The sequence below is a fragment of the Lissotriton vulgaris genome, chromosome 5, assembly GCF_964263255.1.
Source record: "Lissotriton vulgaris chromosome 5, aLisVul1.2, whole genome shotgun sequence".
Taxonomy (NCBI): domain Eukaryota; kingdom Metazoa; phylum Chordata; class Amphibia; order Caudata; family Salamandridae; genus Lissotriton; species Lissotriton vulgaris.
Genome location: NC_141693.1, coordinates 266,649,916 through 266,667,615, shown reverse-complemented (window position 1 = coordinate 266,667,615; position 17,700 = coordinate 266,649,916). Strand labels below are relative to the sequence as shown.

At 43.0% G+C, this 17,700-nt stretch overlaps 2 protein-coding genes across 3 annotated transcripts in view; one reads left to right on the top strand and one right to left on the bottom strand.

Annotated features, from left to right (window-relative positions):
* LOC147710658 (uncharacterized) overlaps window positions 1-17,700 on the bottom strand; it is a 509,433-nt gene that overhangs the window by 102,493 nt on the left and 389,240 nt on the right. The gene's annotated exons all lie outside the window — the stretch shown is intronic.
* The window catches only part of PGD (phosphogluconate dehydrogenase), a 53,718-nt gene that overhangs the window by 1,969 nt on the left and 34,049 nt on the right, over window positions 1-17,700 (top strand). Inside the window, exons 2-4 of the mRNA XM_086921343.1 lie at window positions 33-108; window positions 11,981-12,160; window positions 16,450-16,515. Of these exons, the coding sequence (XP_086777469.1) occupies window positions 33-108; window positions 11,981-12,160; window positions 16,450-16,515 (322 nt within the window). The remainder of the gene's footprint in view (window positions 1-32; window positions 109-11,980; window positions 12,161-16,449; window positions 16,516-17,700) is intronic.

The window sequence follows — 17,700 nt, the reverse complement described above, 5'->3', positions numbered from 1 at the left end:
TTCCTCTCACCCCACTTTTCTTCTTTCCACAGAGCAGACATCGCTCTCATCGGACTGGCTGTCATGGGTCAGAACCTGATACTGAACATGAATGACCATGGCTTCGTGGTGAGTGATGACATTGTAGGAATGTGATAGACAGTAGAGGAGGCAAGATTCACGATTGGTGGTTGGGGTGTTATCAGAAATCAAGGGAGCTGGAGTTAGCAGATTGGTTCGGTGGGGCTGCACGAATGAGTGTGAAGGGGTAGAAATTTGAAATGCTAAATGTACCTTTATTAGTCTATTAAATCTGTTTCCGAAGTTGCACTTGGCGCAATTTGGACGTCTGGACAATAATTTGTTTTTTTGTTTGTAAAATTTATATTTTACTGCATGCTTGGTGGAGGATAACCCACTGATTTTTAGATTTAAAGAGCCAATGGGAAATTTCAAGACCTTGTTTTGTTGCTTGCACTATTGTCTCAAAATAATCTTGAATGATATTCCCTCAAAGGGTCTTCTGGGTATGGTTATCCAAAACCCACTTTAAGACGGCTAGAGACAAATACGTGTTGTAATATCAGTTTTTTTTTCTTTCTCCTGTGACATGCGACTCTGGCTTCCTTCTGAGCCAATCCAGGAAAAGGATAATTTGTCTGATTTTTCTTTAAGACGTTTCTTCAGGCATTTGAGTTACTTTATGGGGCGTGGTAATCCTTCTTAGTGCCTTGATTACTTTGTCGTAGGTGTAAGGTTGCTAACATGGTCTACTTTAGTGTCGATATAAGCATGTGCTAGGATATCATTTATACTCCTTTCTATCCTCTCTAGCATGTAGTCTCTTTAGAACATTTCTTCTCTCTATATCTTTCTTCCAGGCCCTGTGAGAACGCAAGCATCGCACTTGACGTTTCTCTGGTTCTTTTCGGCTGTTATTGGTGATTGGTTAATGGCTAAATGGAGCTGTGGAAAATGGAACCTCCCATGATTTTGGTTCAAACACACATAGTCAAAGAAAAAGGTTCCTTTAACCTCTGATGACCTCCATTTTATACTACTTGAGATTAAATAAATAATCTCTTTATGAACAGCAGTCTCTAATTTCTTTGATTGGCTACTTATGACGCACCCAGTCACTGATGATAAAGACATCAGAATTCAACTATTTGTTTTTACAGTCCAGTTCTGACGTCCCAATGCAGGTGCAGCTTCTCGCTAAGGCGGAGGAGCGTCGCCCCTGCTTTTCAGCAGTATAAATAATTGAAAAATAAAATGACAACTCTGTTATCATTTTCGTTTTTCTTTGTTGCATCAGCTTTGCTGGAGGGCCTGCTCTGCTGACAGAGCGGGGGAGGAGTGGTCTGAACACCCTAAGTGCGCATGAACGTTTGGCTGGCCATCTATGGCCGGCCAAACAGACATGCACACTTTACATGTTCTCCACCCAGGCTGCATTACAGCCTGGGTGGAGAACATGCCCAGATCCCCAGTCTGAGCACCAAACTACAGCGCTCCGACCAATCACAATGCTGCATTGCAGCGTTGTGATTGGGTCGCCTGGTGCTCTGTTCCAGGAAAGACGACTGAGAGCGCAACGAGGTAAGGTCGTCGCTTTTTTTTTTTTTCTATACCCCCCCTCTCTCTGCCCTCCCACCCCTGATCTGTGCCAGCCACCTGCCAGAGCCAGCAGCCGATGTTAATGGGAGGCCAGGCTATGGAGCATAATTGAAGCAGCTGTTTATAGCAACAAAAACAGAACGTTGCTTTTTCTTCTGCTCTATTTAATAGCTTAGAATGACAGGCAGAGAGAAAAGATATATTTTTGTGCTCCTTGAAGAGAAACTCTAATCTTTCTGTATGTTTCTTCATGTTCTTACCTAGTGCAGATTTTTTTTTTAACTGACAATGAATTGTTTCTAATATCTGTTTGCAACTAATATCTAACATGTTTTTGGTGATCTTAATTTTGCACTAAAGGTCTTAGCTTTATTTCTCATATTTGCAAACAATCTCACTCTTTCATATGAAAGAGCAGTGCACTAAGGTTTTGAGTCATTTGTGGGAGAGGGGATGGTGTGACCATGTATTATGTGGGATAAAGTACCCTCTGGCATAGATTTTAAGGATATTGCAAATCACCTCAGAGTTCGATTACCGTATAAAGAAACTCTGCCTTTGTCCTCATTACTCTATATGGTTATTGAACTCCTCGGTGACTTACAATAGCCTTATAATATACATCAGGGGATACTTTATCCCTCATATGTTGTCTTTTTGTTGGGTTTGCTCAGCTGCTTACAACATTTGTTGTTAATGACTATTTTTTTTTTAAATATATATTTTTATAATGTTCTGTTACTGAGAGCCTCAGGTGTGTGTTTCAAGCGGGCTTGTGATCAATAAAGGACAATGGCGTTTTGCTGTGGCTTTACGGCATTGGTGATGTGGAAAAGTAATTCCATACTGTAATTAGCACATATCTGTCATCGGTAGAAGCAACTTCAGTGGTTTTTACAGTGCATTCTCACTGGAGGCGTGCTGCTTCGTTAGCTGCACTCTTCCAACTCCCTCACTGAAGGCGGCTCTATCCGAGTAACTGTCATCAAAGTACTTGTTTAATGTGTCATTATTGGCTGTGTGTCTAGCATCAGCGCACTAGAACCACTTCTTGCATTACTGTGTAATTCTGGGTAATTTTAAATGGAAGTTAACTGGCAGTTAAAGGTTAACTTTCCCCTTCCAAGCAGAAAGAGATTTGATCTTTGCAACCTGGAACACATGGAATAAAAAAGAGCTACCTTTGTGTGATGGTTCAGGCTGAGTGGGTACAGGTTCCCAAAGGGAGCCCAGGCTCCACCCCACATACCCCTCTGTGAGTCTGCATTTCAGTTACTTCATCCCACAAGCAGTTGTTTCAGGCCTTTGTGTATTTTTCAGAATGCAGCCATTAGATTGTGTTCTTAAAAAAAGAGGTCCAAAGATTAACTCATCATAGTTGTACAAATTTTGTTCTGTCCCTTTCTACAAATTTTGTAATGGGTCAGTGCCTGAACGACCAACTCTCTTTTGGGGCTAACATAGACCTGTATTATCAACATAAACTGTCCTGTGAAGTTCACGTCACATGATTCCAAACCTCAAACATGGACAGCTGGACTTTCCTGCCTTAGGAATCAAGACCTGGCAGCGCCTTTCAGTTTTGAATTCTTCACTGCCAGAAAGACTGTTAGGAACTTTACAGATTTCCTACCCAGAGTCCAGTATTGCTGAGCTAAAGGTCTTTCATCTGACCAATGCCCGTGGCGGAGTGGCCCTCTAATACAGTGTTCTGCTGTGTGAGCGATTGGATTTTCCCATTCCACAATAGGAGGATTCAGCTCGGCACTGGTGGTTCTGATTAACTATCTGACTGCGCCTTGTCCTGCTCCAGGGCTTTGAGGCCACTTTGTGGACATGTAGCACTAATTCTCTGAGCAGGTGGTGCCTGGACGTTCTAAAGCATTTGATTGTTTGAAGCCACTTCTGCTACCAAAGTGATATGGAAAATGATCTGCATAGAATTCATATACTTAATGAAAGAGAAGCTGAACATGTAAATACGTTCCATTAGAGGCGCACTTTGTAAAAAAACAAAATAAAAATAGTCGGAAGAGCAGAGTTCCAAGGTCTCTCTTGACAAAGCTTGTTTTCCTCACCCCGGAACCAGTATTACCCAAGTCTCAATTGTTGCTAAATGTGAGTGTGGGTGTGAGCAGTATCTCGGGGGTGTGGCTACGTACATTCGGATTGCCAGTTTAATATGTGACCAGGTTTAAAATATTCAGCTAAGTTTATAAACTTAATTAAAAAACGGCTCAATTTATGGTACCTTTTTTTTTTCTTTTTTTCTTTACCAAAAACATCTGGACTGGTTTCTTTTGTTGGGCCTCCAAATTGCAGGCTTCAGTGCCCACATTTCACTAACTGCGCTTCAGAGTCGTTTCCTAGCGTTGACTGGAAGTCAGTCTTGAAATGACATCCTGGCTGTACTTAGAAAGATGCAGTAGTGCAGGTCTTTTAAAGTAGAATTTATAACTTCCTGGTACTTACACCACTTTACTACCTTGGTCCTTCTTCCTGAAGTCATTGGCTCCGTGTTGTTCTCTGGAGTGACCTTGGCGGCATGCAGCGGAATACACAAAAAACACCTCCTAGTTTATTTTCGTTTTCTATATTTCTAGTAAAAGATTGATTCCGCCAGCCTAATAGCACATTCCCTGTTTCCACGTGCCCCGTTCAAGGTAATGCTAGCTCTTCATGCATACAGCTTGAGCGGCCTCTACATTCTGCAGCCAGTGCCGTGTCACCCAGACCTGATCCTGAATCCCTAAGAGGCGGCGGCCCAGCAGGACTGGAAGAGCTTGGGAGTTACTTATAGGTGGAGGAAGCATGTTAACCTATTCTTGGTTCCCAAACTGATGTCCGGTCTATTCCTTTGTCTAGGAATATTTCGATCTTTCCATCAGAACCCTTTAGGCTCAACTCTGCAAGAAATGTTAAGGCACATTTTGTTTCCTGCCCTCAACACTAGCGTCACAACCTTAACCAACCTGTCCCATTATTCTAAAGAACCTGTTTTCTCCTTGATTAGGTTGTTGGACGGATTGCAAGAGAACAGTTCTCCAATTAACCTGTTTGGTAGCTTCTTTGTAAGTGATCTTTGTCGTAAACCTTTGGGTGCTAGATGAGGTGGCTGGACCAAGAACATTGCTTCTCATGCCTTCTGGAGTGCTGGATAGTGTTCTGCTTTATTTTAACATCCATGCAAGACTCGAGCAGTTAGTTCACGCTGCTGATGGATGTCTGTTTGGCCCCAAAAATAAGTTCTGGTGTGCTGAGCCTTATTGTTCAACCATACCAACGTGTCTTTAATTGCATATGTTAACCAAGCAGTGAGGTGGATTCTGTTTGTCCCAGTTGGGGGTTTTAAAGGCCTTTGAACATATAAATGACGTTTTTCCCGACCTGCACCTGCCTTCCTTATGCAATAACCTTTCACCCAGATTAACGTTAGCCCTGACATAGTATTGGCAAAGTCTAGGCCATCTCTTTTGTTGATTTAAGGCTGGAAAAGATCTAAACTCCCTTTCCTGGGGAATTGCTGATTGAATTTGTGCTCGTCCGAACCTGGTGCTGCCACTAACTCTGGGAATCACTGCAGGAGTTTAACATCTCGCCGGACCCGCTTCGCGGGTCCCGCAGCGCCCTGCACCCGGATCAGCTGTCAGTGAGGAGCAGAGGTCATTGGGGTGTGTGTTGTCACCGGCAGGGCTGCGAGCTGCGAAGCAGGGACTCCAGCTACCAGGAGTCCCTGCGAGCCCCATTGAACACACCTGGGCTGCTCTCCCTGCCGGGGAAACAGGGGGTTGGCCAAATTGTTGGGCCGCCACCAAACAAGAGACAGAGGAAGGGAGGGGTTCAGCAAAGAGCCAAAATCAGCCATACTGATTTTGGTAAGGGAAGATTAGTGACAGCTGTTCCCGTACCCACAAATATTGTGATCCTACCCTCTGACCTGGCACAGGTCGCACCACATGACTTAGCATCCTCCCCAAATACCTCTATACTGCTTGAAGTCGGACCAAACTTAATACCTGGTACTATTTCACCCCCTACTGATAATTTGTCAACACTCTCCCTCGAAAATATTGAACATCTATTGAGGGCATTCACATCCCCCATATTAGAGAGGTTGAAGAGGTTAGAGGATCGTTTGGGGGTCATAGAAACAACGATAACCAAAAAAACAGGACAGTTGGCAGTACCTGTAAAGCAAGTTCTAACGCCTACAGCTGTAGTTTCTACGCCCACAGCCCTTATACAAAAGATTCTAAAGCCTCAAAGTAATCTTGTGAGCAGTACTGACCAAGGGGTGAATCCATCCAAGGCAGTTCATCAACCCACCCAAACTACCAAGAAGGATAACAACAAAGGGGCCAGCACAATGGTTGCTAGAAATAGTCAGGAGGTAGGTGGGAAAGTATACTCAGGTAAAGAAGGGAATCAGAGGGTCCGCCATGTTGAATTACCACCAGAGGCAGTCCCCTATGTGGTGGTACTTACGGGGGTCCCTAGGTTGGCAGACCACAAGAGGGAAGGGTTTAGCCAATTAAAAAATAAAACTATACATTGGCTTGGGCAACATAGACCGCTCCCATGTTTCATCAACAACGAGATTGTCCATGTAAGGCGACTCCCCTGGCTGGGGAGTAGAGTAAAAGATAGAGACGGGGATTTAATAATTTTAAAGATCCAAGGGCCGTGACACACATCCTTAATTGGATACCAAGGTCCACTGGCTCACTTATTGTCCCCTGTGATTTAACCTATTTCTATCCTAGATCCCAGGTGCCTGCAATAACACCCATTGGGGTACCTCTTGGTCCTCCTAAAAACCCTCCCGGGATGTTTAATAACCAATATATGTGGCAGGATCCAAATTATAAAATGCCAAATCCATTTGGATGGAATATTGTACCACATAGGGAGAACAGGAATAATTATAGAGGTATGGACCATCCACAAAGTGTAGGTGGAATGAATCATTTGTTGCCCTTTACCCCTTTTGAAACCTCAAATAGGTTTGAAGCATTCTCTGGGCTAGACGATTGTGAATGACGGTCGGGGCCCCCTGCCAATAGGTCTGAGCCGAGGCGAGTGTCAAGCAGTGGACTGAGTTCCCCAACTGCCTCTATTTCTGGGCTTATGCAGGATATCGACACACACTCAAGTAAATTCCTTAGTTGGAACATAGCTGGTCTAAGAGCCAAAAAGGATGATCCGCTATGGACCAATTTTATCACCTCCTTTGATGTCATAGCTTTACAAGAATCTTGGGAAACCTCATGCGATGTTTGGTTGGATGGTTTTGTTACTTTTTTTGTTCCAGCGATACCCAGTCAAGCTCGGAGAGCAAAAGGGGGTTTTAATTTTTCTTTTTTCCCTTAACCTCGCAGGGTCCTTTAAACAGTTAGACTCAGGTTCCCCTAACCTTTTGATTGTAGAATGGACTGTTTCTTCGACCCATTCAATTTTATTACTTAATTTTTATAATTCCTGGGAGAGGGCAATGGATACTGACCACATTGCACACCTAGAGACATTTTTATATAACTTCAGCCTTAATAAGCACACTGTACTTGTGCTTATCGTGTTAGGTGATTTTAATACGCATTTATGCAATTTTCCCTGTCACTTAGGTGAACATTTGGGACCAACTGGAACATTCACACCCCATTTTGAACATACAAAATCTGGTGAGGCCCTGGAAGTTTTAATGGCCAGTTTTAACCTTTATGAACCCCTAAACACAGATGGGAGGGAAAGAGTCCCTACATATAAAGGATCTCCGCAAGGGTCCATAATTGACTACATATTTGCCACGCCGGTGCTACTATCAAAGGTACTAAACTACAGAACAACTCACTCACCTTATAGTGATCATAACCCTGTGGTAATGAAGATGAGTTGGGGGAAGCTTAAACGAGTGGGGTCGGGTTGCCAACAGGTGCAGGCAATACCCGTGCCCTCTGATCAAGGGAGAAGGCTCAAGTGGGGCAAGGTGATCCCAGATGACTTTATGGCAATCTTATCGCCTAAAATTGAGGGTGAAATAGAGGTATGTTTGGATCAAGAGGCCTCTAATAGCTCAATTGTTCAAGCCTTTGAATCCATATGTGCCCAAGTCAAGATGGATCTGACTGTTATGCCCTCTAAGAAAATTTCTAATATGTCAAAATGGTTTAATGTTGATTGCTCACGGATACATACCCGTTTAATGCATGCACTGAAAGCTATACCAAGGGATAGGCTGCTTATTGCCAGCCTGAGGAGGGAATATAAAAATACTCTAAAGGGAAGAAAAGATGAAATCAAAAGTGATGCATGGGATAGACTTCTTTCTGTTGATGTCCTGCGTGACAGCAAAAAATGTTGGGAAATTATTAACCATCCTTTTTTTGCAGATGAATCAAATGTAACCACCGACTGTGTTATCCCGGACGAGAAGTGGGTGGGTCACTTTAAAGATATCTACAGTGAGAAGAATGGCATAGTCCAGCACTGCCAATTGACAGCGCATGCCGCTCCCCCGATAGTCTTTTAAGAGGAGGAAGTTTTAAAGGCCATATTGGAGACATCAAAAAATAAGGCGCCTGGGGCCGATGGTGTACCTGCGGACTTATATAGATATTCCCCGAAAATCTGGTCCAAGATATTAACCAAAGTCTTTGTGGCAGCAAATGATAAGATGTTTCCAAATACCTGGGCAATTTCTATCATAGTGCCAATTTTTAAAAAAGGAAAACGTGATGACCCGGGGTGTTATAGACCCATTTCCCTTCTTGACTCTGCCATTAAGATCTTGGGCAGAGTCTTACTGGCTAAACTTAGGGAAAATTTGGAGACCTGTGGTGGGCTATCAAACATTCAATATGGTTTCAGGGAGAAACGAGGCACCCTGGACCAATGTTTGAATTTGCACCTTTTAATTGCCAAATATGCGGTGGCCGGGGAGGGTTCCCTTTATTTGGCCTTTATGGACCTCTCCTCGGCCTTCGATTTGGTAAATAGGTCCAAATTATGGGCAATCCTACTTGAGATGGGGATAGACTCTTCCATGGTTGCTTTTTTAGCCTCCCTACACCAGGAGCTATTCGCCAAAGTAAGGGTCACAAATGAGGGGAGATGTACGGGGACCTTCAGGTCAGAGAAAGGGGTCCGCCAAGGGTGCATTCTGGCCCCTCTCCTTTTCACCATTTATATAAATGGGTTGGAAAAACAGCTGGAGGAGGGGAGCGCAGATGTGCCGCGGGCGGGAGGACAGTCGATTCCGGCCCTCCTATACGCTGATGATGCGGTACTGATTGCTCGTACAGGCATCGGTCTGCAGACATTATTGGATAGTTTTGGCCTCTTTATGGAAAAACTTGACCTGAAAGTAAATGCGAAAAAATCCCACACAATGGTAGTGGGGAAGCAGAAAGGGAAATTAAGATCTAAAATCTTCAAATGTAAGGGGGAGGTGGTTTCCAGGGTTCCGGTTTTTCCATATTTGGGGGTCCTTTTTGATGAAAGGGGGTCGTGGGCCCCACAGCTAAAGGCAAAGAGTTTAGCCCTAGCCCGTTCAACATCTGCTTTGTTGGGTTTTGCCAAAAGGCTGGGGGCCAGGCCGATGGAAGCACTTTTGAAGGTTTATAACACTAAGTGCATCCCTATTGCCTCCTATGGAGCCGCTCTGTGGGGTTATGTTAATCAAGAAAAAATCCAAAGGGTAGAAAACAGGTTAATTAGAACATTGCTTTCAGTGCCAAAATCGTCCCCCACATTTTCTATCCATGAGGAAGTAGGGTTGAGTTACATCACAGACAAATTGAACTTGGCCCCTCTTTTATTATGGGCAAGGACATGGCTGAATCCAGAATTAACTTTAAACCATCTTATTCTGGAGGACGTCATGTCCTTGGACCATGCCATAAAAATACACTGGTTGAAGTATTTAAAAAACACTTTTTCAGCTTTGGGTAGAGAGGAACTTTTCTTACTGCCTCGTAACATCAAGAGAGAGGACGTAAGGTGGATTAAAGTCCATTTTTCAGATAGGGCCCGCCTTAGTAGAGAGGGGAGGGAAATGATGAAACCATCCATAAGAGCCCATGCCATGTTAATTACTACCCCAACCCTGGAACCATATTTGAATTTTGTTACAAAACCCCTTCACAGATTTCTATTAACAAGATTTAGGTTTAATTTAATCCAATTCTCTCTCGGTTACTACCCTTCATGGAATCACCCGAAAGATGCACCCCCTTGTGACTGTGATAAATTTTCTGAGCAGGATACCATGCCTTTTACGATGTTTTGTGAGTATTATACTGCTGCCAGGAAAAAACATCTATTACCTGTGCTGAGGGAGGCTGGTTTTACTCAAGTTAGACCTGCCTTAATTTACCTCCAGATGTTGGGCAATATTTACATTACTTTTAGTGTGGCCAGTTTCCTGGCAGAAGCCTTCTATTTTAGAAAAAAACGAGCTCCACTGAACATTTTATTGTAAATAAGGTATCTTTTATTAGTATTAGACATGATGTAGTTTAGTAAAATTTTAGGTCATCTCGTTGTATTATTTAATTATGAAATGTGATTTTAATGTATATGTATTGTATGTGCTTTTTATGGTTTCTTTTAAATCGAATAAAGCGTGCTTTGACTGACTGATCTAAACTCTTAAAACCACACACTTCAGAACTGCTTTTCAATGTCTTATGCCAGATCTTTTTAGGTATGAACTTGTGACAGTGATAATCGTTTCACCAGACTATTGTTTCCCCCAAAAACATTCATAATGTACATACAAAAAGGGGCTTTAGGGCAGGAGGCTTCATTCACTGGTGTGTTGACATTTTGCAGCCACCCCTAAATCATACAGCATGAGTGACACGGAGCTACACCAAACTTGTTGCCTCTGATAACATTTTTTTACAAGATTAGTCTACATTTCCCGAACCTCTATTACATATACTTTCATATCGTAAAAAATATTCAATGGCAGCGTCAGTAGCATGATTTTAGCAGTCACCTTTCCTATTTATCCTAGTCACTTGTCCACTATCTTTCTGATTTGCCATTTATATTGCAAGCTAATACTTTCCTCTTTTCCTACAGTGGGCCTCCCTTTTTTTTTTTCTTTTTTCTCAGCAACATACTGCTGAAATAAAAGATTATTGATTGATTTGTCTCCTAATCAATAGGCAGCCATGTTTGCACACATTGAGTAATTGCCTAGCACTACACTGGAAACGAGAAGAATGTGATAATTTGAAGTTAAGACGTCTAAAGTGAGTGGTTAGCTCCTATTTTATATTATATAGCACATATTTAATATTGAAGAGGTTGTCGGAGCATTTGTGTGTTGACCAACGTCAGAAGTTCCGTGAAGAATTTGTCACTATGCCGTTTTGTAGATATGAGTGATTGACTTGTTTAGGCCGTGTCTGTAAACTAAATCCAACCACTTGCTTTCAGGTTACAAGAAAAGATGCATATGGTACATAGAATCTATGTGCAAGATGCTTATTGGTGTGGATCAAGATTATTTTGCCTTCATTTCAGCGTTGTGGTTGGTGTAGTTGATGATGGTCGTTGTTGGTACGGAGATAGGTGCCTTTGGAGTAGTGAGCAGATGGTGGGGCCTCTGTGGCCGGGACTCCTTTTTGGAGTAGTGAGCAGATGGTGGTGCCTCTGTGTGGAAGTAAGTGCTGTAGGAGTTTGCATGGGCAGCAAAGACCGCTGAGCTGGAGGCTTGCTTGTGTGTTATTGACAGCAGGGATTCTGCATGAATGACAGTAGCTGCAGATTGCCACACGTTCCCTCAAACAACCCTGGAGGAATAGGTTCCGGAATCCTGGCACGACCTAACAAAGAGTGGCTCACTAAACCTCCAGACAAGAAATCAAGCACTTGGACTACAGTTTCATTCTTTAGTTTTAAGGATGCATTCTAGGAGGAGAGCTGTCACTCCTTGCATTATTTTGCTGCTCACTGATCGCATTTATCCCACCCTATACAATATCCATGGGCACCTATGTTTCTCAGTTCTCTCTCTAGCCCTCCAACTCTTTCAGCTTTGGGGCAAACTGACTTCTGAACTCAATCATATTGTGTGCCAGTCGGAGTAAGAGAACCACATATGCAGCATCACTCCTACCCATTCCTTAACGTTCACTTCCTTAGGAAAGACTCTGCGTTAGCCCCATCTCTTTATGGCAATTCCTGAAGGTTATACACGATTTTTGTTCCTACTCCCTAAGGCCCTCCTCTATACCATACATGGTGTCTTTGTACAACATCCCAATGGCTATGTATAGTGAGAGTACCATTTAGAAACTGGAACAATCTGTATGCAGTGCACCCTGTCTGCCTATATCACACACTCTGACCATGCCAATTTCCTTCTTTCTAGGTCTGTGCTTATAACAGGACAGTCTCCAAGGTGGATAGCTTCTTGGCCAATGAGGCGAAAGGCACTAAAGTGATCGGCGCTCACTCCCTGGAGGAGATGGTGTGTAAGCTGAAGAAACCCCGGCGCGTCATGATGCTCGTGAAAGCGGGCCAGGCCGTCGACGACTTCATCAACAGTCTGGTGAGGATGGAGGGGGGTTGTCAGAGGCTATGTGTATTCGTGTACATGGACACAATGTGGTCCAAACGCTATGATAAAATTGTTCCTCTCATGAGTACCACTGTATTTTCAAAAATAATGCATGGCATCAATTTAGTCCACTTCTTGTTGTTCCTAAATACCCACACTCTATTATATGCAATTTAAACCTCTACACTTTCATGGCTTTATCAAGTTTCTGTGTTGGTGCCTAAGATGTGCAGCAGTGTCATGCAGCTTTTTCATCAGGCTACCAAATGATTTCAAATAGTTTCCCGTACTAAGCTTTCTCTGGACTGTCTTTAGATTGGCTTGTGCACATGTGAGTCAAGCAGAGACTTGATAGTAACGGTGTGAAAGGACGTATACTATTTATACCACTAGCTTAAAAAAAAAACCAACTAAATATTCTGGTACACAAGCACCAGGACAGGGTCTCTGGGATATTGTAGCCCTTGTGCCTAACGCCACAAAAATGCTTGCCTCCTACAAACCCTTGAACACTCTGGAAACTAACCCGTGCCTTTATTCCATTTTCTGATTTTGGTTCTCACTACCTCTTTCTTCCCCCATCTCTGCACTTCGTCTTATAATGCCTAACTTTTGCTCTCAATGTAGCTTCCTCTTGTTCCCTCTCTGGCTTACAACCTCCTCTTCCTCATTTTTGATTCTTTCATTTTCTGTGCTTAAAGCTAATCCTGTCTTCTCAAACAATGTCCTTATTTCTATTCCAACCACCCCCCATCACTTTATCCTTTATTTCTCCTCCTCTGATTTTCTGTATTTCCTCACTCCCTCCTTTTGCTCTTTCTTCTTACTGCGCCTGCTCTCACTTTCTCCTTTTTCCTTTATCTCTCCTGCTCTTCCATTTTCTCTCCACCTTTCCTGCTCTCACTTTCAATCCATCTGATCTTCTCTTAAATTAAAAAATGACACTTGGATGTGTTTATCACTTTTGTCCCATCATCCAATGTCATGAGTTCCTGGGAGGGAGAGTAAGTTTGAACTCCCACCAGGGTAGAGTAGGTAGCATATTTAGAAGATGTCCTAGTATCAGGCTGGACTACTGGAAGTGCATTCAGATGTATGTCTAGTAGCTACAAACTTGTGCTTCACCTTAGTCTGGTGCATTTTAACCAAAGGCATCGACTATACTTATGGCAGTCTGGGAGGTGTGAAGGTCATTGTGAGCAAGATGGACACACCTTGGGTCACTTTGAACCGGGAGCTTTAATATAAATGAATATTTTTCCTGCACACGTTGGAAAACCGTCCCAGGGACATAAAGTGATTTGCTGACGATTATCCAAATTGACCAAGTTGGAAAGCTGGAATTCAAACCACGATGTTCATGTTCAGCAGTCTGCAAGTTATATGCTAAAGTATGTACCCCCTCCTCTCCATTCACCCTCCCATGACTCCCTAATCTTTGTCCGCAATATTCAAAATATTTGTCTGGAACCCTTTGGAAGTTTACAAATGAATGGCTTCAGAGATTATATTTACCACTGTATCCTTTTTGATATTCACGTTCTATAAAAGGCACTTTTATACCATGATGGCCCATTGTCACTCTTTCTCCAAAGGAGTCACTGTAGTATATAGTGTATGCCGAGTGGGCAAACTATTTGGTGCACGAGACACCGAAAGGCTATACAAGAATTATTCAGGAAGTCTTGTACATACTTAAACACATTCGTTTGTGTTTGAGGCCATTCTATTACTGTGGAGATTAAAATCATCCTGTACACTTGGCTCCAGCCTTTTTAAATAACAAAATAAAACATGCTATTGCAGCAAATGCGCATATTCTGGAGAATTGCTTGTTCACCATAGAAGGCATATTGTGATATTTCACAATTGAGCAAGCTAATGGCATGGAGAGGTTCCTCTGCTGAGCGTTAAGACTTCACTTGCTCTTTAACCCCCTGTGCCTGTCCTAGTGCCACAAAGCATGAGATATTGATGAGGCTTGTGCCCCGTAGACTAAGCATGTTTTTTTCTTCACACCTAAAACAATGCACTAGTTCACCCTAACATGTCCGTGAAGAAGTAGTGGAAGAATGGTGCCTTAATTTACCCAGACCAAAACAAGATTCTCCTTGTGTCGTCCAAGCCGAGGTGATGGTTCTTCTCCATCCCTGCGAGGCCCTGAGGAGACCAGCTCATCTGGCCCCTGCTGGAGGCCATTGCCTCTCTGTCACTGACACCTGAAGGATAGCTGCTCACTCTGTCTTCCTGAGCAGGAAGATGGAAACTGTCACCTCACCCAGCCCCACAGTCGAAGCTCCTCTTCTCACTCGGGCCTGGACGAAGGAACTCCTCGTCTCTCTCGGCTTGTAAGAGTAACTTGTCATCTCTTGCAAGCCTGGCTGGAAGACCAGACACCAACATGCATTTGTGGGATGACTTCAGAGATTTTGTGTAAAATGTAAGGTAATCAAAACTCCTGTATTCAAATGTAAGAATAGGTTACTTTTCAAAACTCCTGTATTCAAATGTAAGAATAGGTTACTTTTTTCATGGGAAGTGGATAGTATCCAGTGTATCACACTGAAGCTAAACATTAATTTTTAACATGCAACACCCTGCAGTCCGTGTAAGGAGCCACACAGGCCTGGCCTGGCTCTGCTGGATATATTCTGTCCCCAGGTGAGACAGCGAAGGCTGCAGATCAGAGCGAAGGCAATACACGCCTCCAAGCTAATCTATCCAAACCTAAAACCACGGAACTTTGAAGTAGTATGTCACGTTGGATCCTGAACTACTGTCTCCTCGAGTTGCATTTTTAAATGTGCACCTGCTTCTGACTTCGGAGACAGATGGTGACCTCTCATGGTTTAACCTCCTCTTCCTCTAATTCGAGCGAAGAGCCCTTCATTGAATTACACAAACGGGCTTATAAGATCATTCTAGGATCAAGCTGCGGTGCTCAAGACTTAAGTCTGCAGCCACCCTTTACGCTCCGAAGCCATCGCGGTGGTCCTACAACTGCGGGAGGATATTGATAATTTCATAAACAAGAGGAAAGCTGGTCCACTGGGATAAGCCGTATTTACCTATTTGCTGAGACTTTCAGGGATGTGGGTGGTGTGACAGGCTAATGAATCCCCTTCCCGTAGGGAGGACACCAAATCGCTTATAGCTTGAAAAACTTTGCTTGTGAACTGGTTGTTAACCACATGAGGCAGCACTGATTAGAAATTGTTTCCCTTTTATATATTGAGAACCCCAGGAGAGTTTGCTACTAGTCAGAGATTACTGCTACCAAATGTGATGTTTGTGCCCTTCTGTGCCACCTCAGATTGAAGCAGTGGGCGCACATGTGAACTTGTTTTCTAAGGCTTACTGGCTTGCCGTGGCGTTTCCACTTGCAAAGGGTACTTAAAGTTTGCATTCCCTGTGTGAATCCAAAATTGTACAGGGCCCAAGGCCCTGAAACAGTTAAGGTAATGTCCTGCTGATATTGGTTGGTGTCCACATCAGTGATCAGTGTAATAGTAGAGGCTATTTAAACTCTCCATGATGCTCCCTCACTGCTCACTACCCTTCTTAAACTCTTATCCAGTCTGGCCGTTTCCGCTTTCTAGTGTTCCCAAGTATGTAGCACAGTGGAGAGTGGATTTTAGGGATGGATAGGCTGCCATGAGTCAGTGATGACTGGGAACAAAACCATTTTCAAATGTATTGGCTGTATTTTCAAAAATAATGCATGGCATCAATTTAGTCCACTTCTTGGTGATCCTAAATACCCACACCCTATTGTATGCAATTTAAACCTCTACACTTTCATGGCTTTATCAAGTTTCTGCTTTGGTGCCTAAGATGTGCAGCAGTGTCATGCAGCTTTTTCATGCAGATCTTTCATTTGCACTGTATAAACCCATTTTTCATATTTTCTTTGGGTTAGCTCTGAAACGCCCTGCCCGAGCTCAATGGAGAGCATAAGGTTACTTATGTCCACCTTGCTGTATGTGTATACGATGACTTTTTTTCCACAGCTAATTTCTGATCTAATCCAACCCCTCATACACTCTCAATAGATGATTCTTAGATGCTTGCTGAACCACAGGACTGTCTTTTGTGTGAATTCCTCTGTTTTTTGTTTATGGCTTTTTGCTCTGCCTGAAATCTTCTCCAAAGATCATAAGAGAAAGCATTCTGCAGCCTTGAGAAACAACAAGCTAAATGATCGTATCCTGTTTTTTTAAAACTGCTACTGAGCTTTTGTAAAAATACTTTTGTTTTTTCACTAATCTCTCTTGTCACAGATCCCATTGCTGGAGCCTGGAGATATCATCATCGATGGGGGGAATTCAGAATATCGGGACAGTACGGTAAGTGCACAGATGACCCCTGGTTTCATGGAGATTAATGACCTACTTAAAAATACTCCTGTAAAAGGACATGCACCCTTTGGTAACCTCCATATAATACCAATTTGGAAAATATGACGCTTCTTTGTTTCCTTTAATTCTCCGGCCTGCAGTGACCCCTCTGCCTGCTCCAGAATCTGCACTGTGTAATCCACAGTTGTCGTCAAACATTTGGTCCTGGGCTTCAAGGCCTTCTACTGCAGCACTCCACAAACCTCTCTGGACGAACAACACTCCTAACGAGAAAGACCTTGTACATCTTCACACACACACAATCTAGCTCAGAAGGCACTCTTCCAACCTTTTAAGCACAAGGCACTGAGCAACAGAGGGCAGCATCCTGGTGCGCAGACCGAGAGTCGCGTGGCTGAAACACCGCTTATTAATCATTATCTACCTTGGTCCAGTCATGGAGAAGTCTTTGGCCAGTTCTGTTATAAGAGGTCTCTTGTGACTCTTGCTTCGCTTTGTCATGTGTCTCTGTCCGCCTTGCATTAGACAATCGTTCAATTCACTCCAGCTCAATGATTCTGCTCAGTATTTGGGCAAGGCAGTTTCTGCACACTAGAGATCTCATGTCTACTGTGGAATTGTGTGCTACAGCACTTTCTGATCTAAAATTGTGAGAATCTATGACCTGTAGGTTCCTTAAAGCATGGGAAATAGTTTTCTCTCCCTAGTCTTGTGTGCCATCTAAACTTGAGTCTAGGTTCCTTAGTACCAGTTTATTAGAATATTTGCTTTATTATGTGGCAAGGAATTGAGCAATCTACTTCTATGGATATGGATACTAAACACGCCACTTTGAAAAACTTAGTGAAACTTATTACAACAGTTATTTTTGTCTAAGCGCACACTGGTTAAATAACTAATTAGATGGGCAGAAAAATATACATCAATTGAAGGATTACATTATTAAGTTCCGACCTTTCCTTTTAGTCCTATTCTGTTTATTGGCCTAGTGTATGCACTTTGCACCTTGGGGAATGCTATAGACAGTTCTACATTATGTGTTCGGCATTTGTCTCGGGCATGTCACCCCCCCCCCCCTTTTTTTTAATTAGCCAGCCAGAACCGGGGTTTGTCTCAACTGAGTTGTAGAGTATAATTTGAAAGGAGCTATAAAAGCACCAGATTTTGTTTCTG